The 22,458-nt window shown below is 30.7% G+C and overlaps 3 protein-coding genes across 4 annotated transcripts; all 3 read left to right on the top strand.

Moving 5' to 3' along the window:
- The first annotated feature begins 6,159 nt into the window (after positions 1-6,159).
- Positions 6,160-9,832, top strand: LOC101496862 (glycerate dehydrogenase). Its single transcript, XM_004497118.4, has 13 exons — positions 6,160-6,452; positions 6,550-6,633; positions 7,000-7,140; positions 7,523-7,644; positions 7,801-7,882; positions 8,194-8,266; positions 8,347-8,438; positions 8,533-8,607; positions 8,710-8,817; positions 8,901-8,978; positions 9,096-9,140; positions 9,404-9,518; positions 9,619-9,832. The coding sequence occupies exons 1-13, from the start codon at positions 6,330-6,332 to the stop codon at positions 9,639-9,641; spliced, it is 1,161 nt and encodes a 386-aa protein (XP_004497175.1). The 5' UTR covers positions 6,160-6,329; the 3' UTR covers positions 9,642-9,832.
- A 3,022-nt stretch (positions 9,833-12,854) lies between these two features.
- Positions 12,855-16,706, top strand: LOC101511326 (pentatricopeptide repeat-containing protein At5g39350). Its single transcript, XM_027333164.2, has 3 exons — positions 12,855-13,460; positions 13,627-15,819; positions 15,907-16,706. The coding sequence occupies exons 1-2, from the start codon at positions 12,972-12,974 to the stop codon at positions 15,172-15,174; spliced, it is 2,037 nt and encodes a 678-aa protein (XP_027188965.1). The 5' UTR covers positions 12,855-12,971; the 3' UTR covers positions 15,175-15,819; positions 15,907-16,706.
- A 1,149-nt stretch (positions 16,707-17,855) lies between these two features.
- On the top strand, positions 17,856-20,837 carry LOC101496530 (NADH dehydrogenase [ubiquinone] 1 beta subcomplex subunit 7). Of its 2 annotated transcripts, none has more exons than XM_004497116.4 (2): positions 17,856-18,320; positions 20,513-20,837. In XM_004497116.4, the coding sequence occupies exon 1, from the start codon at positions 17,998-18,000 to the stop codon at positions 18,304-18,306; it is 309 nt and encodes a 102-aa protein (XP_004497173.1). In that variant the 5' UTR covers positions 17,856-17,997; the 3' UTR covers positions 18,307-18,320; positions 20,513-20,837. The 2 variants fall into 2 exon arrangements, with proteins under 2 accessions (XP_004497173.1, XP_073223779.1); XM_073367678.1 differs by having other exon boundaries at positions 20,498-20,702.
- Positions 20,838-22,458: the final 1,621 nt, after the last annotated feature.

Here is a 22,458-nt window from a genome sequence, read left to right as displayed (position 1 = left end):
TTGTAAGTGGATTAGAACCACTATCACATGCTTCCATAAAATTTTGAGACTAAGAATTATGCATCAAGTCAAACACAACATAAGCCGACTCAGGAGTTGTGCACTGGGTTCCAAACAAATTATAGAAATGCCCACGTCTTGTTGGATAACTGGGGTTGGTATTTCTGGAACCGAATAACGTAATATTGAGTCGATGGTGAATCATAACATGGAACTTTAGTAGGGACGTGTAGGTGAGGTGATAATAAAGACGATCCTACTGTGTTTTGTTGTTGTGGGGTTGATTGAGAGGTCGATTGCACATGAGGATATGACAGCGGTTGTAAACGGGAATCACATATATATTGTTCTACAGATATAAATAATTTGGTGTGTTGTCTAAACCAAATCATATATTATGTGTTATGACATAAAACATCTTGTACGATGTTACCTTGCAACACGTAGTTTGGCGTTCGTTCCAATGTTTAATTTATTTCCTCCAAACCCAGTTTCAATTATCATCAATTCCACGCCTCATGTCAACCTCATGGAACATTTTCATGTCCTCTAGTGGTTGTGGTATTTGTTGATGGAAACTGAACTGAAGTGTGACTCTATCTGTATGATGCTTTTCAACAATATGGTAACAGAGCAGATAAATACATGCAGTCCAAGTGACCATCTCTTCTTCGAAAACTTCATGTTGGAACCCGATATAAAGTCTCCAATAAAACCGATATGTAAAATATAAGCTAAAGTAATTATAACAAGTATAAAAAATAAAATATTTAAAAAGTTCAAATAAATGTGAATGAATATATTAAACCTATCGAATATAACAAAACTAAAAAATATAATAAAATTAGTAATATGGTAAGCAATTGGTTTTAAAAAAAGAAAAAATAATATAAAAAAAGAAAAATAAAATAATATAGTTACCTTTGTGCAAGTGGAAATATCCATGGTTTGAGAAATTGTGGAGCGACACAAGACAAATGATACCATGCTCAGTTTTGCAACAATAATGCACATCCTCCCATAGATATTACATCGGGTTTCGTTGCAAGACATAGTTATCAGTAAAGTGTAGCTAAAACTGTTGAACCCAACTAAATTGGGATGCTTTATTTAAATCTCCTAATAGTGAAAGATATTTTAAATGTACATAGTTGTTGGATGTGTAAGACATTAATAATACGTATGATATATGCTCGACACGATGCTTGTTTTTCTAACACAGATGCATCTTCACCAACATCGTCAAACGTATCCTTGAGCCACTTTAATTTAATAGAATTACCTTTTATTGCTCCCTAAGGTGGGATAACTCATAAGTAATCTTGACAAACTTCTTTAACGTGCACAAAATTGAAACCGCTAACAGGTAAACCATAAACATTTAATCCTAAAATGTAATATACATTTTCCAAAGTTATTGTGCACTCACCTACTGGAAGATGAAACGTGTGAGTTTCAGGTCTCCATCTATCAACCATAGACCAACATCTATTTTATAATTTCCGAATTTGACCACTTCACCGAAGCCAACCACTTGCAAATATGGTAATATGGTTTCATTTGGTTTTTTGTAAACATTACTTTGACATTTCAATTTATCCTTTAAGGGTGACTTAAATTAATAACATATAATAAAAATAAAATAAATAATGAGAATAAAAAAACTATAAATAACTGATATAATTTATCAACACCTTGTGTTCTTTGGTGAAAATACAACAAGGTTTGAACTGATGAAGATTTGCAACAACAACGATGTTGAGTTGATGTTTGATGTTTATGCACAATGGTCACAACTCAACACCATCGAGTTATATGTTACCTTTTAGTTTGGTCCTACATCAACAAACATTGATCAACCATCGACGTCAAACATACCTTATCAACCAGACTTATTTTCTCCATCACAACAATATGAACCATACTCTACCTAGTTAGAACAAACTCATCCAGAAAATTTTCAACTCTATCATCAATCACCTCCAACAAGTCCACAATGCGATATTCCCCTTAGTGTGGGTGATTTGTAAATTGAATGTGTCTCATACATGCACAAATTCTGCATTGTCACAGGATGAGGACGGCAATGTAATTCATATTGCTTATGCTATCGTGGAAGGTGAGACAAAAGAGGGTTGAAGTTTCTTTTTGAGAAATTTGAGAAAATATGTCACTCCACAAGCCAACATTTGTTTGATTTCAGATAGACACAAATCTATTAAGAGTGCTTATAATAATCTAAATAATGGGTAGCAATATTGTCCGTCAAAGCATATGTCATGCATTCGACATATTTCACAAAATTTTGCAAGGGAATTTAAGGACAAAGCTTTGAAAAAAAAAGTTATTTCTATGGATAATAGTTTCATTCTTAATTTTTATAATTAGTGTAATTTTTAATAATTTCATTCTTAATTTATATAATTAGTGTAATAATGCATTGTCTACTATCTTAATACAGGTTACTCGATCAATGAGCCTACATATCAATACTACCACAGAGAAATCGACATAGTAAACCTGAAGGCTTTGAAATTGTTAGACAACATACCTCGACAAGATTGGATTCAAACATTCGATGGAGGTAGCCGTTGAGGTCAGATGACAACCAACCTTGTGGAGTCAATCAATGCAGTATTAAAAGGCCCGCACAACCTTCCCATAATTGCTTTGGTCCAATCAACTTATTTTAAAATAGAGACATTGTTTCCAACCATGGGAAAACGACAGACATCAATTTTAGCTTATGGTCAGGTATACACATAAACTTGCATAAATTTTATGAAATTGGAAATAAGTAACTCCAATAGTCATAGAGTGGATAATTTTAATCGAATCAACCATACTTTCATGGTCCACGAGACAATAGTTCCAAGAGAAGGGCGACCAATTGGTCATTTCAGTGTAAACCTTTCTAACAAGTGGTTCGATTGTGGAAAATATCAAGCTAAACATATGCCTTGTTCACATGTGATAGTAGCATGTTATAGCATAAAATAGAATTATTCGAGTCTAATACCTGATGTGTACAAGGTGGACACGGTACTAAGTCTATGATAAAGTGTTCCAACCCGTACCAAATGAAGGATATTGACCCCAATATGAAAGTGTTAGGTGTGTCACAATTCACTAATGCAGATAGTCAAGAAAGGTCGCCCAAAGAGCAAACACATTAGAACATAAATGGATACTACATAAATAGTACCAAGAAAATGTTGATTATGTTGGGTCTCTGGTCATACTAGAAAACATTGTTCAAATGTTACTAGCACATCTACTCAAATTTGATGTATTTTTTATTTATTTATTTAATTTTAATGTATTTTTTAAAATTTATAATATAATTTAATCATTTTAATTATAATCATTTTTAATTATAATAATAATAATTAAAATATAAAATTAATTTATAATTTATTACTAGTATTTTTATTTTTTAAGTAATTTTAAAAAAAATTCTTCAGCTGGTCGTTTCCCGAGGAAGCGACTTCCTACTTGAATAAAAAAGTAGGGCATTCGCGTAAATTGTTTTCAAACTAGGACAATTCAGTAATACTTTTTTTTTTGGATATTTAAATAAAAAATCATTTAATTGTTATGCACTATTATTGTCAACACATCACAATTATTCATAAACATAACTAAATTGAAACATCTTTAATTATATAATTCGACCGGACAATCAACATGTGCAACCAGAATATTGAAACAAGGTTGTAATAAAGGAGGACCTCAAATTTTGTGTAGTATACTTTGACCTTTGAACAATTACATTAATATATTTAATTTTGTACACTGAACACTCTAGAATTTTACATTTGCATATTATACCAAGAATAAATACTCAATTTCCCACCACTGTGACTATGTCACAACGACTGCATCCTACTTGACGCCACCACTCACTACCAAATGTTAGAATCTTGAATATATATATATATTTAATTATATTGATATGTTAATGTTTTTTTATATTTGATGAATTTATAATAAGATATGATAAAAGAGGATTTTTTATATTTATATCTCAAAATGCCACACTTTAAAAAAATAATACAGAAATGTCCTACTTTTTTGTTCCATTGATCGCAATCTGGGGATGCGATGAGGTGAAGGAATTTTTCTTTTATTGTTAATAGATGATCGCATCTTGATTCTCGAGGATGCGACCTTGTACTGTTATATATATATATATATTTACCATTTAATAAATAATTATGTTTATTATTAATTATATTTATTATTATTTAATAATTATAAATAATTAAAATATTTAAAATTCAAAATATTATTAATAAATAAAATAAATTAATAAATAATAATAATAATAATAATAATGATAATAATAATAATTTTTATAATAATATGTCAAAACAAATAGGAGGAAATTGTTTTAATAGGAGGAAATTATTATTTAACGTATCAAAACAAAGAACGTGTCCTAATATTTTGCCGATAAAATAACAACTTATTTTCTTAATATCTCTCCCATTTAACATCATTTTTCCCTAAATATTTAAAATAACAAAGTATTTTCCCTAATTAAAAAATAATAATAAAAATATTTAACAATTGAGTTATTGATTATTTAATAAATTAAAAAATCAAAATACTGTTAATAAAATAAAATAAAACACATATCAAATTGGAGAGAAAAAAAATGCAGTTAAATAAGAGGGTTGTTAAGAAAATAAGTTGTTATTTTATAACCAACATATTAGGGACAAATTATTTATTTTGGCACGTATTCTAACAACTTTCTTCTATTATAACAATTTATTCTTATTTGTCTTGACAGCTGCTTCTCTTTTGGCACATTATTGTAACAACTTCCTACTATTTTTTATTTATTTAATAAATAAAAATTACTAAAAATAATAATAAAATATGAATTTGATGTATTTACTTTTTCAATTTGTGGTATTTTTATAATATTATTAAAATTACTGTTATTATTAATGTATTTTATTGATAATATTTTTAATTATTAAATATTTTAATTATTTATAATTTATTAAATAATAATAAACATAATTAAATGGCAAAAAAAAAAAACAATGTCACTACAAGGTCACAGGATGCGACCATCTATTAACAATAAATAAAAATTTATTCGCATTCCCAAATTGTGATTAATAACTAAGACAAAAAAATATGATTGTATTATTTTTTCAAAGTGTGACATTTTAGGATATAAAAAAAAAGATATAAATAAAAAAAAATCCGATAAAAGATTAAAAAAGTAATTCAACTTAATAAAATAAAAACTATAACTCAACTAAAAATTTAAATTGAGAACCTAACTCAACTACAATTAAAAACTCGAAACAAAAACTGATTTTTATTTTTGAAAATGATAATAACAATAATTATAATAATAATAATAATATTTATAATAATAATAATAATATTTATAATAATAATAATAATATTTATAATAATAATAATAATATTTATAATAATAATAATAATATTTATAATAATAATAATAATATTTATAATAATAATAATAATATTTATAATAATAATAATAATATTTATAATAATAATAATAATATTTATAATAATAATAATAATCTATCTCAATCATTATTAAAACTGCCGAAAATTCTTTTTTTTTTCACAAAAAAATCCCTTCTTAACCGTTCTTCACTTTTTTTTTTTACTAAATTCATTCAAAAGAATAAAAAGGTAATAAATAGTCTTAAATGTAGTTGAATAACATTTTAAATAGCTTTAAAATAATAAACGCAAATTGAAATAGTTTTTTTAAGAGAAAATTGAAATAGTAGATACATTACTTTTATCTTTTCTTTTAATTTACTATCCTTGAAGAATTAATATTTTGATAATCTAAGTATATAAATAATTAAGAATTTTTTCAAAAAAATCAGATGTTAATACAATTAATAATTGAACATGTAATCTTTAGTCAAAGAAAAAATTCAAAATGTAATCAATATTAAAAAATAATAATATTTGAATAAAAAAAAAAAATGATTATTGTGTGTGTGGAAATAGGATGGAATGGATGTTATCCGTTTCATGATGTCCAACGAGAGACCCAAACGTTACATCAACTCATCTCTTCCCTTCCCTTCAACACCGCACGTTATTATCTCCATAAAAGAGTCCAAATCCAATACACGCCAACATTCCAAACTCAAGCAACTAAAAAGTCAAAGTCTTCACATTGCGTCAATTTCATTGGTCACTAACACTTTAGTATTATCCACTGTCACATACCGAATCATCAATTCTCTTATATTATAGCAACTAAAAATTCATCGCCAACTTCACTCATTCAAAACTAAGTTACTACAAGTTTAATGGCGAAACCAGTGTCAATTGAGGTATGGAATCCAAATGGAAAATACAGAGTTGTCAGCACAAAACCAATGCCTGGAACTCGTTGGATCAATCTTCTCATTCAGCAAGATTGTCGTCTTGAAGTAATCAACTTTTTTTTTTTATTTGCTTTATTTTCTGTTGTTGAGTCAACAATTTCTATGCATTTTATGTGTTTCTTATTCATACTGCTATATTCAGATATGTACAGAGAAGAAAACAATTCTGTCAGTTGAAGATATCATTGCTTTGATTGGTGATAAGTGTGATGGAGTTATTGGACAGGTAATCATAATAACAGAAATCAGTTACAAGATTTTGATGTTGCTAATCAAATTATTAACTGACCAAATTTCAAGTTTTTTCATTTTAATATTTTGAAATTATCATTTTTTTAGGATTTAATTCATGTGTGTCTAATTCAGTTAATCACAACACAATTGTTGAATCACTGAAAATATTTTACTATAATTTTTTCAACTTTAAAAGTCATATAAAGGGAGACTTGTGATTGATTGAAAGAGTAAAAAGTGTTTTACGCTGAGAATGTATCAAATTTAATCTTTTTTTATTTGATGTTTTTTGTTGCTTATGGGGTTAATAATGAGTATGTAAGGTAAGGACTAAAGAGTTTATTATTTGTTATTGCAGTTGACTGAAGATTGGGGAGAAGAGTTGTTTTCTGCCTTGAGGAGAGCAGGAGGCACAGCTTTTAGTAATATGGCTGTTGGTTATAATAATGTAGATGTTAATGCTGCAAACAAGCATGGTATTGCTGTTGGGAATACTCCTGTAAGCTATTTCTTTTCCCCTCTCTCATTTTGAGTCACTAATACATGCGTTTTAAATGCATGTGGTTAATTAGCCTTTTTTGTAAAAAATACGAGTGCTCACATCTATGTAAATGTTGCTCAATTGGTTTTAGTTATGGTGTGTGTTATGAAAAATAGTTGTGACACACTACACTTCATATTGAAGACATTTTTAATGTCTCATGTGTCGTGTTTAACACTAATGGATGGACCCCAACGTAACATTGATGCATGTAGTTACATTTAATTATTACTGATATCTACGTGACTCCCGTCTCTGAAGTTGTATTTGTGTTTGAACTTGGTAGAGAAATAGGAAGTTCTTTGTTCCAACATTAGTTTCATTCCTTGTACTTTGGTAGGGAGTGCTCACAGAGACTACAGCAGAGCTGGCAGCTTCACTGTCTTTGGCAGCTGCTAGAAGGATAGTTGAGGCAGATGAGTTCATGAGAGCAGGATTATATGATGGATGGCTACCTCATCTGTATGAAAATAATCCTTTCTTGTTTCATTTACGGGTTTTGTTAAATACTGTACAATTTCTTCTTCGTTTGTCTTTGTACATCGAATCACGAGTGCCATACATACTCTTTCTGAAGGCTGGAATAAGTTAACTGCTTTGGTTTTGTTTCGCTGGCAGATTTGTTGGAAACTTGCTCAAGGGACAAACAGTTGGTGTTATCGGAGCTGGTCGTATTGGATCAGCTTATGCAAGAATGATGGTAATTTTCCAATAAAACTCTGTTTTGCATTCAATGTCTATTGTCTGTCCATCCCATTTCAACTTCACTTGATTGAGTTACTTGGTTTCTGATTACCGACTTGGCATAAAATTATAAAAAGTTGCCGTCGTCCTCAAAATTGATGATACTTGATTTTGTTCCTATCATCAAAGTATTCAAATTTAGCCAAGTTACTGGGCTAGCCTTCCAAAAAACTGTAACTTGGAATCTTGCAAGAAAGTGCACTCTTTACTTTACAGATGTCAATGACTTGAAGTTGACTACGATGCCATTCTTTTCTGTTGTATCAGGTTGAAGGGTTCAAGATGAACCTGATATACTACGATCTCTACCAAGCTACACGACTAGAAAAGTTTGTCACAGGCATGTCCCTATGATTTGTTTAAATGGTTTGTTGACTTCAAATCAAAATATTGACTGATAATTATCTTTCCTTATTGCAGCTTATGCTGAATTCCTAAAAGCAAATGGTGAAACACCAGTGACTTGGAAAAGGGCATCGTCCATGGATGAGGTTCTCCAGGAGGCAGACATAGTAAGAATTTGATGCTGAGAATTAAACTATGTAGCTATAAACATATCACATTGATTATTCCAAATAATTTGATTTATCGTGTGTGCTTTTGTAGATTAGTCTTCATCCTATCTTAGATAAAACCACTTATCATCTAGTCAACAAGGAAAGACTCGCCAAGATGAAGAAGGTAAGAGTTCAAGGAACTTCTTTTTTCTCTTTAAATTGTTCATGGCATCAAGTGATGCAATTTCCTATCTGTTACTGATGATATATTCCTATTACATTACAGGAAGCAATTCTTATAAACTGCAGTAGAGGACCTGTTATTGATGAAGCTGCACTCGTGGATCACTTAAGACAGAACCCACTGTTTCGAGTAGGCCTTGATGTGTTTGAGGTAATTGAAACTTGTCTGATTTTGGATAATTGGATTTGTCTTTACAACCGTCTTTTAGTCGCCGTGTTAATTTTCTTTATTAGGATGAGCCCAACATGAAACCTGGCCTTGCAGAGTTGAAGAATGCCATTGTAGTACCTCACATTGCATCTGCTTCCAAGGTAATTAAGTCTATTCCGTGCATTACGCCAAAAATATCCAGTATTTGAAGAGTCTTTTCACGGTCAAATCACTTTCAAAAGTAATCAATTGCTTCATGTACATGTATGTGTTTGCAGTGGACTCGTGAGGGAATGGCAACACTAGCAGCTCTTAATGTTCTGGTATATCCTTGTCTCTCTCCATGTTGGATTCATTCCTATGGTCACTGTAAATTCTCAGTCTCTTTTTATTGTAAAACTGATGAGTCTCCTTTTTAAAAAAATTGGGGAAGAAAGAAATTAGTATTAATTAAAGTAACATTAATGACCATTTTAGAACCACCCAGGAAATTTAAACTCTATATCTCAAGGTCACAAAGTCAAACTTTTACTACTGAGCTGACACCCCGTTAACTAACGGGTCTCCTTTATCCTTTATAATACAGGGGAAGATCAAAGGCTACCCAGTATGGTTTGATGCCAATAGGGTGGAACCATTCCTCAATGAGAATGCTCAACCTCCAGCTGCAAGCCCAAGCATTGTTAATGCTAAAGCTCTGAGTAATTACATCTTTCACCCTTTCACTTGGGCTAGTAAATATTGTTGTAAATAAAACTTGTTTAAAGTGTTAATAATGGACTCCTTTCTTTATAATTGCAGGTTTACCAGTTTCAAAGCTGTAGTATACGCATACAGGCATGCTTTTTATACTACAACTACAAGAGCCTTCGAAGCTTATATTTATGTAGATTGATGGTGGCAGGGTTAAAATAAAATTATAAATACTCATATCAGCATCATGGACTTGTAGTATATTTGAAATTCTCAATTGAACCAGGAATGCTTTTAATTAAAAGATGAGAAAATTTTGCCACCTGTCTGTGTATATTTGCCACTGTTATTTAAAACATCAATAGATGAGACCAGAATGCAAATGACAATTATATGAGAAACAATGAAAAGCAAATTGTTCTTGTTGAAGAAATAAAATAACAAGTTCATGAATTTCACAATTAAAGAAATCCGGAAAAATTTGAAAAAGAAAACAGCTGCTAAAGAATTAAAAAAACAGTAATGATATGATGACAATGATAAACAAAAGAATCCCAGAAAAAATAATAACGAAGGAGAAAGTGCAGTGTTGATGAGGGAAAAAACATTTAGTAAGGAATTTTAGGTGAGTCAAGAAAGAAGATTTAAAGATTATAGTGTATTAAGCTGTAGGGATAGTTGGAGGAGTAATGTTATTAGCTCAGATTAGCATTAATTTCATGGTAGAAGAAGAATGTGGTAAGTGAGCCTCCTAGCCTTGAATCCTTGATGAAGGATAATTTGTCTCAGTCCGGAGGAGAGGTATGGATTCACTTATTCCAAGAGTAGTTCTTATTATAGTTATTTCGCTGGTTCATATAGAAAGAACCCCAGGTAGCTGCTACACTTTTGGATAACAGTCTAACTTCACAAACGATGATCTCTTCTTCAGCATCACATCTGTTTTCTTCACCATATTTTATTCAAGCAAAAAGAGTATTGAGTTTGCCATTCTTTCTCAATATTTACTCATAAAACCCCTTGAAATTCTATGTCATAAACTTATTGTCAATATAGAAAAAATGTAGCATTCAAACAGCATTATTATAATTCTTGTAAAAAAAAATCATTATTGTTATAATGATGAGTGGAATGAGAAGAAAAAAAAACACTAAGGTCCTTGTAAAATGCGATAACATATGTATGAACTTAACATGAATATGGTTGTGTAGTCATGCAACCACACTATGGATTAATAATATGTCATTTTTTAGATTTTAATGACTATGTATTAATTTTTTTCAACAATTATATCTGTGCATTAAGTATTTTTTATATTCATTTAACACTTTTTTTTTATCTTTCTCTTCCCGTCACATCAACAACATACTCAATTTCTTACATCACTCTTTATTTTTTTCTTTCTCCATATATCATTAGGGTGTTTATATATCCATAAATAATTCTTTCTACATATATCATTACCGTGTTTGTATATTCATAAATAATTTTTCTAATTTATTTAACAAAATTATGTATTAATTTTTGTCAAACGTTTTTCCAGTCATGCAATTAGATTTGACTATTTCTTTATCAAGTAAAATTTTAACGTAATACAACTTTATTATGTAATTTTCTTAAAATCTTAACAAACAAGGTAGTGGTAAAATTTAATTAGATGATTGTAGAAAAATTTGCACAATAACTAACTTGTTTTAAATTATAGTTTAATTGTTATGTATTATCTGTATAAAAAAAAGTTTACACTATTAACATATGGCAGCTATTTATAAACATAATTTTAGAGATAATTATAGTAAAAATTAAATATTTTTAATAATTTAACGGTTATAATTATTTTTACATTATATAAAATGCTTTATTGATATTTTTTATAGAATGTTTTATTGATATTTCATAAAGGGTTGAATATGGGTCCTAAAAATATGGGTTACATAATCTCTCTTATTATTATTATTATAAACAAAATATTTTTAAAATTTTGATCATCATCATAAATAAAAGTTAACTCATTTAATTTTATTATTCTAAATATTCCATTTATTTAATTTAAAATATTAAAGAATATAATTAAATATTAACTTAAATGAAGTTTTGATCCTCTTATTTTAATTGATTCACAATTTTGGTTTCTCTATTTTTAATTTCGCAATTTTGGTCCCCCTATTTTAATTAATTCTCAATTTTGGTCCCTCTATTTTAATTAATTCTCAATTTTGGTCCCTCTATTTCTTAAAATTGAGGCATTTTATAAATCTAATGTATCACATATTTTATTTAATAAAATATAATGGATTACATTTAAAAAAATATATAATTTTATAAAAATATTAGATATTTATTTAAAAAATGGTTTTTAATTATTATAAAACTAATTAACTCTAAAAATAGTTTTATTTATTATATCTTTTAAACTGATTTCAAAATTTATTATTTTAAAAACTGTTTTTAGAAGAATTTTTAATTATTTTTTTACTACTAATATTTTTATCATATTTAAATGAAAACATAATGTAAATAAAAATTTATTTTTACCATAAAACAGAATTTAGCTAAAAATAAGATGATTTTTTAAGAAAAAAACATATTTTTTAAATAAAAAACAGGACTTAATTTTTTTTTATTATTTTAAAAGAATCAAGAATTTTTAATTATTAATTTAAATATGGCGGTGGTTAATTTTTAATAATTTATAATTTATGATTTGTTTTTTAAAATAATGAAAAAAAATTATGTTCTATTCTTTATTTAAAAAAAATGATTTTTCTTCTGAAGAAAATATCTTATTTTTAGTAAAATTATGTTTTATATAAAAAATAAATTTTTATTTACGTTCTGTTTAAATATGATAAAAATATTAGTAGTAAAAATAATAATTAAAAATTCTTCTAAAAACAGTTTTTAAAATAATCAATTTTGAAATCAATTTTTTGAAAATAATAAATAAAACTATTTTTGAAATTAATCATTTTTAAAATAATTAAAAACTATATTTTAAATAACTTGTTATAATAAAAATTATGTTTTAAATAAATATAAAATATTTTTATAAAATTATATATTTTTTTAAATGTAATCCATTATATTTTATTAAATAAAATATGTGATCTATTAGATTTATAAAACGCCTCAATTTTAAAAAATAGAAGAACCAAAATTATGAATTAATTAAAATAAAATAACTAAAATTATGAAATTAAAATTAAAAGAACTAAAATTAAAATTCAATTAAAATAAAAAGACTAAAAATTATAAAATTAAAAAAATATAGGCTAAATTACGAATTAGTTAAAATATAAAGCTACGTTTAAGCTTAAAATGTTTGACATGATGGATAGTTTTAATAAATTTAAGTTGAGTTTGAAACCTAGAAAATTAATTTCCGATAGAGAGAGGGAGGGAATACTTGTGTATACAGAATTCGGAGTCTGTGTTGACTGATAGTGAAACTCAACTGATGAATGAACGTGGCTATGAACAAAGGTAGATTTTTTAGTATTTCGGCATCACAATGTGAATCTCTCTTGCGAAAATATTCAGATTCGAATTCTCTTTTAGAAACTAAAAAGCTCCATGCCTTAATCATCACCTGTGGCACACTCTCTTCGTCCCAACTCTGCTCCAAGCTCGCCACAACCTACGCCCAATGCCACCATGTTTCTTACGCCTCCCACATGTTTGATAAATTGCCCAAACGAAGTTTGTTCTCCTGGAACACCATGATAAGGATGTATGTTCAAATGGGTCGCCCCCATGATGCCCTGAACATGTTTGTTGAAATGCTCCGTTCGGGTCAGTCTCTTCCCGACAACTTCACTTACCCAATTGTTATCAAGGCTTGTAGTGGCTTGTTATTCATTGATATGGGTGTTGGAGTTCATGGGCAGACTCTAAAGACTGGTTTTGATTTGGACACATTTGTTCAGAACTCTTTGTTGGCAATGTATATGGTTGCTGGTGAGAAAGAAGCTGCATTGTTAGTTTTTGACTCAATGCAAGAACACACTGTGGTGTCTTGGAATACTTTGATTAATGGCTACTTTCGGAATAAATATGGGTGTTGGAGTTCATGGGCAGACTCTAAAGACTGGTTTTGATTTGGACACATTTGTTCAGAACTCTTTGTTGGCAATGTATATGGTTGCTGGTGAGAAAGAAGCTGCATTGTTAGTTTTTGACTCAATGCAAGAACACACTGTGGTGTCTTGGAATACTTTGATTAATGGCTACTTTCGGAATAACTGTGCGGAGGAGGCGTTGAGGGTTTATCGTAGAATGATGGATGAGGGTGTGGAACCTGATTGTGCAACTGTAGTTTCAGTTTTGCAGGCTTGTGGGATTTTGAAGAATGTGGAGCTTGGGAGAGAGGTTCATAAATTGGCTTTGGAGAAGGGGTTTTGGGGGAATGTCGTAGTGAAGAATGCATTGTTGGACATGTATGTTAAGTGTGGTCAGATGAAGGAAGCACGGTTGTTGTTGAATGGGATGAATGAGAAGGATGTGGTCACTTGGACAACTTTGATTAATGGATATGTTGTGAATGGTGATTCAAGAAGTGCTTTGATGTTGTGTAGAATGATGCAATCAGAAGGAGTGAAACCGAATTTGGTTAGTGTAGCTTCTCTGCTATCGGCCTGTGGTGATTTGGTTTCTTTGAAACAAGGAAAGTGCCTACACGCATGGGCAATAAGGCAAAACCTTGAGTCTGAGGTTGTTGTGGAAACTGCTTTAATTGATATGTATGCCAAATGCAATGATGGCAACCTCAGTTATAAAGTTTTTATGAAAACCTCTAAGAAGAGAGCGGCCCCGTGGAATGCAGTACTATCAGGGTTCGTACATAATAGGCTTGCGAGAAACGCAATTCAACTCTTCAAACAAATGTTAGTGGAAAATGTACGACCTGACAGTGCAACCCTTAATAGTCTTCTTCCTGCATATGCTATTCTTGCCGACCTCAAACAGGCGATGAACATGCATTGTTACCTTGTAAGATTGGGATTTCTTTGCAAACTTGAAGTAGTTAGTATGCTAGTTGATATATACTCAAAGTGTGGAAGTTTAGGATACGCTCACCAGATTTTTGATATAATTCCTCCCAAAGACAAGGATATTATTATTTGGAGTGCAATAATTTCTGCTTATGGAAAGCACGGGCACGGTGAAATGGCTGTCTCACTTTTCAATCAGATGGTCCAATCTGGAGAGAAACCAAATGAAGTGACTTTCACCTCTGTTCTGCATGCTTGCAGCCATGCAGGTTTGGTTGATGATGGTTTGTCTCTGTTCCATTTTATGCTTAAAAAGCACCAAGTTATTCCTCGTGTTGATCATTATACATGCATAGTTGATCTTCTTGGCCGTGCTGGTCGACTGAATGATGCTTACAATCTTATTAGAACAATGCCTATTACTCACAACCATGCTGTATGGGGGGCACTACTTGGCGCTTGTGTGATACATGAGAATGTTGAACTGGGAGAGATAGCTGCTAGGTGGACTTTTGAGCTTGAACCTGAAAACACTGGAAATTATGTGCTGTTAGCAAAGCTTTATGCTGCTGTAGGAAGGTGGAGAGATGCAGAGAGGGTCAGAGATATGGTAAATGAGGTGGGATTAAGAAAACTACCTGCTCACAGCTTAGTTGAGGTTAGCAATATGTGAATTGAACGTGTTCTTATAGAATGCGATGTCAGGTTAACAACAGTAGCCACAAACATGAAAATTCTATCCAAAATGGGTTAAGGCATTTCCTTCAGAGGGAGAAGTGCCTACTACTGTTGCTTCTCTCACACATTCGTCATCTTATAAGTTTCTCGGTTGTTAATGCCATGTTTGCAGTTTCACCCAAGACAGTTTCAATGCAAGTTATTTATGATTGTACGTCCCTTAGTCCTGCCACAACCACTTACTCTCCGATCATCTTTATGAGTAGTTGGATTTGGATATTGTTGCCACTTCCAGTTGGTTTACAGAATCACAGAACAAGACATGCCAATCGTATGTTCATTGTCATAGGTATGTTCTATGTATAGTATACAACATTCAAATGGTTTTTCCCTATGTCAGGGGGTGCTAAATAGTCCGATTTATCCATATATCTGGGGCATATTCCATTCAGATCAATACCTTAATTCACATGCATCGAACCCTGCTGCCAAGGACAGCATGGCTCTCTGAATCATTATAGTTTGATGACAGTGTTAGTCAATGGAGTATTAACAACGAAATGTAAACAGGGATGCTGTAACTTGTAAGTGAAGGGAATTTTACCAAGTATCACTATATGAGTTGGATGCAATCTGGAAGGTTAGTGACAGTGTCATTTTCTTTTCTCTCATCACACATTTATATAGTTTTTTTATAAATAACAAAAATATATTCTCATCTGTGCAGGCATTTTGGGTGACCTTTTAGAACAAATTAGATCTATTAGCTTTAGTTGTACAAAAATGACATAATACTTTGTTATTCACTAACAGTGACGGGGGAAGAAGCAATACAGACAAGAGTGAAATACATCTATTGCCTGATTGATTGGACTTCCCCAAGTGCATATGTACACAAAGTACATTTATGGATGGATCATTGTCCATTTATAAAATTGTTTGTCAAATAAGATTGAAATTTTCTTAATAGAAATTGACTTTCAAGAATTGCTGGCATCCAGATAGATTTAGTTTTTTTATGGATTGAGAATAGTTTTTTGACTATTTATTATATTTTTATAGTTTATGGAGCAAATAAGATAGAGAAAGTGATAGTTTAGATAACAAATTAAAGGTTTATTCAATAAAATATCAATCCCATTTGATGGGGAAAAAAAAATTATCTTTAAGCTCAGCAACATGACAATGTATAACTGTCTTTAAATCAAACTATATACTAGGATTCATAATTGTCACTGTCCTCTTATCTACACCAATTCCGAAGGAAAGACTCGCCAGTTCAAGGAAGTTACACCACAATACATTGAAAGTTTTGATAATTTTTGTGTGGAAGACAAAGGTGAAGAACATGGTTATAGTGGTGGGGGGATGAAGATGAGGATCACTCCACTGAAGATTCACTCATCTTACAGTGGTGGAGTGATGAAGATGAGGATCATATCATAAGGGAAAAATGATAAATTTATTTGAGACTTAAATGTTCTTTTGGTCCTCTATTATTATATTAATTCGTAATTTTAGTTTCTATATTCTAAAAACAAAAATATAGTGCATCGATTTTTAAATTTCAGAAATTTTCTTCATCGTTGAATTTGGGGTTTATTTTTGTACATTCTCCCAATTTTTTGTTTAATGGATTCGAAATTTCATAAATGTGAGGTTGAAAATCTCATACTCATATCTATTTCAAATTCTCCAAAATTGTGTTTATGGACTTTTTATTCTCAAAATTGTCTTATCCATATATTTCTCGCCTTTTGTATCGTCAAATTTAGCTATTTAATGAGGAAAAAATGAAAGAGTTAAAGGACATGTAGTTTAGTTCTCTACTTGGTGTGTCTATGTTCTTATCTAAAGTCACATTTTTTATATATTGTTCATTTTGAGTTTTGTGTGTAAACTCTTCCAATTTTATCATTTAGTGAGTGTGATTATTATCAGAAATTTGAGGCTTTAAACACAATCCTTAACTTTTTGGCATATTAAAACAGAAACCACCATTACATTATTTCAATTGAATTAAACTCGAATCTTTTAAACAAAAGTCTCATTTTTTAGTCTTGTAAATGAAAAAGAAATTCTACTAAAAAATAGTCAACCAAATATTCTTCTAATTTTATCATTTGGTGAGTGTGATTATTAACAAAAATTTGAGGGTTCAAACACAAAATCTTTTATTTTCAAACCTTTTGACATATTAAAACAGAAACCAACATTACATTATTTATATTGAATTAAACTCAAATCTCTTAAACAAAAGTCTCATGTTTTCAGTCTTGTAAATGAAAATATATATATATATATATATATATATATATATATATATATATATATATATAATTGATAAAGGAGATTTTACTAAAAATAGTCAATCAAAAATTTTAATGGAGAATAATTATTAACAAAATTGATAGATATTTTAAATAAACAACGTATAATAAAAATTAAAAAAAGTACATTGATACAAATAAAATTATTCATAATAATATTCCTAAGAGTATATTCCCATGGTTGTAATTTTAATTATTGGAATAAACAAAACCTAAAACATTAAAATGAAAAAAAAATAGTATATTTTAACCTACTTATTATATTGTTAATATTTGTTTTTAAAGAAATATACAATAAAATAAAAAATATAAAACGTTTTAAAGAAGAGGAAATTATATAATCTGATTATTAAAGTGAAGCGGGGTGCAAGAAGAAGAAGAAGAATAACAATAACCCTGCGGCTAACATTCATTGCAATTTTGCTGCAAAGCAATTGAAGAATCAGAATCAACAATTCAGTTCGTAGAGTTGAAATTGTGAATCAAGGATGGAAGTTGAAGGATCATCGAAGAAGATGATAGCAACACAGGAGGAAATGGTGGAAGCTAGGGTTCCGTTAGCTTACAGGGATCAGTGTGCGCACTTGCTCATCCCTCTCAACAAGTGCAGACAAGCTGAATTCTATCTTCCATGGAAGTGCGAGAACGAACGCCACTCTTACGAAAAGTGCGAATACGAACTCGTCATGGAGAGAATGCTTCAGATGCAAAAGATCCGCGAACAGGAAAAAGCTACTTCCAAACAACCTCTCTCACAGGGAACTATTCCTCTCATTCCTAAACCTGCCAATGCATGATTCCTATTTCTTTTGTAAGCTCCTTTCTCATTTCAATTCAATTCATTTCGTAGATGATTGTATTTTGCATTTTCTTGTTTTTCTCGGTTGATTCGAATTGAATTTTAGGTTATTGATTTTGAGATCTCGTTTATGAGTAATTAGGCGCTGGTGTTAGGTTATTGATGTTCTTTACTGAATGAATGATGAATAAATAGTTACTAAATGTTAGATTTGTGCATTTTCGCCTGACTGTCTTCAGCAATTAGGGTTTTGCTTAATTAGCTATGGGACATATTGTGAGAAGTAGATAATTTTTCTGAACTATTTATTAATGTTAGATTTGTGCATCTTCCCTTGGCTCGTAATGCTCAATTTGTTTTAATTTTTTGTTTCATCACCATTTGTGAGACGTATATAGTTGTGTGGTAATGTAATTGAGTTTGTTTGTAACTATAAATCAGTTTGTAGGTTTAGGGCTGATAAGTTCTATAGACTCGATAAATGGAGCATTCGTGTATCTCAATGATCATATTTATCATCTTTGATAATATGAATTCATTTTGATTTTATTCCTTTCTCCAAACTCTCAAGCTTCTGTGTTCCCCTTTACCCTTCATCCTCCGATCACTAATATGGTATCAAGCAGTAATACCTACCTTTCACCGCATCATCAATGGCTTCTGCTGCCGTGGCAGAACCATCTTGACCTGTCCACGATTCTTCAATGATCCACTGCTTCGAGAGCCTAGATACCAGAGCTCACTTATCTTTTCTATTGGCGTTTTCTGTTCCAAAGATGGTTGAGGATCTGGAGTTTTGGACCTTCCTCTATATATCTTTCCGTCAAGTTGTCAGTTCTGCCACTGCTGCTTCTACTCATGGCTACAATGTACCTGCTCCTAAGGAGTTTGACATACTCAAAAACAGCAGCTTTTATCTTTCAAGCCTAGACTTCAAGGTTTGGTTTCCATTGTATGTACACTTGGGAGTCTGAAAATTACTCCGGCCTGGTGAACTATGATGACTCTGCCTCCTGATCCATGATTCTCTCGGCTCCTACACAGATAGATTGTTACTGTATCTCATTGATTATATTTGGTATTATGGTCCCATTTGAGATATTTTCTCTTTCTCCTAGCTCTCAAGCTTCCTTGTTAGCTTTTCCCCTTCATCATCAGATTCCTAACATAGCTTGAGCAGAATGCAAATTGGGGATAGGGGCATCCATCCCTCACTGGCAAACCACTGCTTTTGGGTAATGTTAATCCTCTCTATCACTCAGGTATCTCTGTCAATATATTTTAGGTTCACATCGCTTGGTTTTGGTTAATATAATTATAGTCAGTTTCATGGCTGAAAAGTAATGTAAAGGCCCTGCTTTATGAATGGTACTATCTTTGAAATCGATTGTTGCAATGCAAGTAGTGATGATTTGGCTTGATTTCGAGCAATAGTGCTGCAGCCACATGAGATCCAAATCGATGCTGGCTTCGAGGAATAAACCTGCCATTGCTTTGAGGAATAAACCTTTGAGGAATAAACATGAGATCCACATGAGACATTAATTACACTAATATAAAAAAGACAATCATCTTAAAAGAGGATAAAAAAGTCATAAAAGTCACACTTTTTTCTTATAGAAGAGACAAAATACAAAATATCTCCATTTTTCCCCTTACAATTAGGATTTGGGGGAGTATGTTTTTTTGGGAGGTTAGCTTTTAGTTTTGACTATTATTTTTGTGATGCAAGAAGAGGCTGTATAGCCTCATGCTCATGTAGTAGACTTTAATTGTAATGGCTGCATGTGGTAGCAGAAATAAAACAGTCTTGCCTCCTTCTCTGTTTATTTTTTAAAAACAGAACTAAGTTGCCACAAGATAGTGCTATGAATAGGTGACTTTATACTGCAGAAAATGTAAATTTGTTTGTCACTTGTATTTCTGCAGGTTGGTGAAATTTAAATGGGAAACTTAAATGATATATAATAGTTATAATTATATCCTCTATCTGCACTCTAAGCGATAAGAAAGGAATCTTTTTCTTTTAAAATTCTAACTAAGCAAGTCCAACAGTTGGCAAAAGCCACAAGGTCTCACTTTATAGACCCGGTATCACCTAAGGTTTATGTGTGTTATCTTGTTCTTCTTAGTGCTTTGAGTTCTTGCAGTTCCTAATTGCTTTCTGATTCATGTTATATTTGACTCAGTTCAACTTTTGACAGGAACCTTTGCTTGCATGGGATGTTCTTTCCTGTTTCCTACTGTATGGTATCAAAGTTTCCTTCGAATGTTTGTCCTGAGACTTCTATAGATTGATTATACTCTATTTCTTGCTATTTGCCCTGTGGTGAAACCATGTTTCTACTTCAAGAAATAAAATTTCATAAAGGGAATCACTAACTGGTTGCTTCATATGCATCTGTTCCCTTCCCTTAATCACCAAGTTGTTGACAATTTATAATACTTGGTTATAGGTTCTGGATCTGATTTTAGAAATCATACTGATCAAACTATTTAATCTGGCGTTTGAATGAGGTTTTTGAACTATTTAATCTTCTACAGCTTTGTGATACGCATATAAATTTTCCCAATAGTTTGTTCCAGTGCTTAATAATGGTAAGAAATAAATTAAGTGGAGCATTAAATCTTTAAATTGAGACTGGTGTGAAGTGATGATGTGCAGTTGTGCCAATGCCAACATTTGTTAGTAGCACGACTCTACTGATATTGTCAATTGATTTTTATTGCCTCACAAAAACACGGGAAGATAGAAAATCCAAATTTGAAGTGAGATTTCCTAATTTTTAACAAAAGCCATACTACCAAGCTCCGTAAAAGCTAAGAGAGAAACTATGAAAAACTTTTTAGGCAAAAAACTTTAAAAAGGAGGTGTTTGTTTTGCAATGAAAAGAAATTAGCTGGCTTATAAGTTTATTTTATTAAAGGAGGGGTGTTTGATAAATAAATTTATTTCACATATGAAAAAATTATTTTATATCATAAACAGATTATTTTATGTATGTAACATATAGTGTTTCCAAACATTTCAATTTTAATTAAATTGTTTATCTGTAATAAGCTATAACTAGCTTATAGCTTATATTCACCAACTAGAGCTTTAGCCAACAACTTGCCTAGGTGTACTTTATTTTTCTCTTTTTAGAGGCGTTAATCCATTTTGTTTAACTTTGGTTGGTGGTTCATCGCAACTTGTTTTTTTAGCCTACTGGCTTGGGCTTGGCCCATTTTCCAGGTAAATCCAGGTAGTCTCTTCTTCCATTTTTCATATTCTCAAAAGTCACCGATTAAAATGTTAGATTAACTAATCTAAAGAGTATTGGAAAAGGGTGAAGAAACCACTTATTTATGACACATTTATCCCAAAAAATGGAATGTAAGAAACTGAAAATTTACATGTATGTTAGGAAATATAGAGATTCACGATGAAAATGTGTTTAGTTCAACTCTAGAAGTTATGGCTTCACAAATTCAAGGCAAATCTTGCCTTGGAACGTCAACATAATATACATAATTCGGATGCTTGTTTCTATCACTTTGGTTGAAGTACTGGAAATTTTGAGTAGAGATTAAAATTATTAAAAAAATAATTTGGATGTGTTGATGATGCTTTGATTATTTAAAACAAAGTAGGATTATATTATTTGTTCGTGTAAGATAGCTAGCCAGATTCAATGGATATATAAATGGAACCCAAACACGTAAATGAAATTAAAGAACCCAATGGAAGAATTATAGTATTTCTTCGGACTTGTAGAGGGAATGAAGAATGATTGGAGAAGGTTACCTACCACTTTGACTTTTATTTTCTTATTTTTTGGCCGCAATAGAGAGACTAATACATCAAGGTATGAAGATTTTTTTAGGGGTCGATCGACTTCTCCTAATAAGTGATATTTCATGTACATGACTACATGAGTAAGAATTTTAACTTATAACCACACGTTTAAATGAATTAGTTATTTATCAATTGTGTCACACTATTTTAATGAAATGGGTTTTAAAATATTTGGAATTATTGTAAAAATATTTCTCTTGAGTTTCAGATGTAAGCAGTTTTGGCTGTATTAGGGGGATTGTTTGTTTGTTTTTTTGGACATTTTAAAAATTTCAATTAAGAGTATATTTGGTTATTATTTATCAAAATCTT

The sequence above is a fragment of the Cicer arietinum genome, chromosome 4 (genome assembly GCF_000331145.2).
Source record: "Cicer arietinum cultivar CDC Frontier isolate Library 1 chromosome 4, Cicar.CDCFrontier_v2.0, whole genome shotgun sequence".
In the NCBI taxonomy this organism is placed as follows: domain Eukaryota; kingdom Viridiplantae; phylum Streptophyta; class Magnoliopsida; order Fabales; family Fabaceae; genus Cicer; species Cicer arietinum.
The sequence above is the reverse complement of the archived record's forward strand: the minus strand, read 5'-3'. Positions and strand labels throughout refer to the sequence as shown.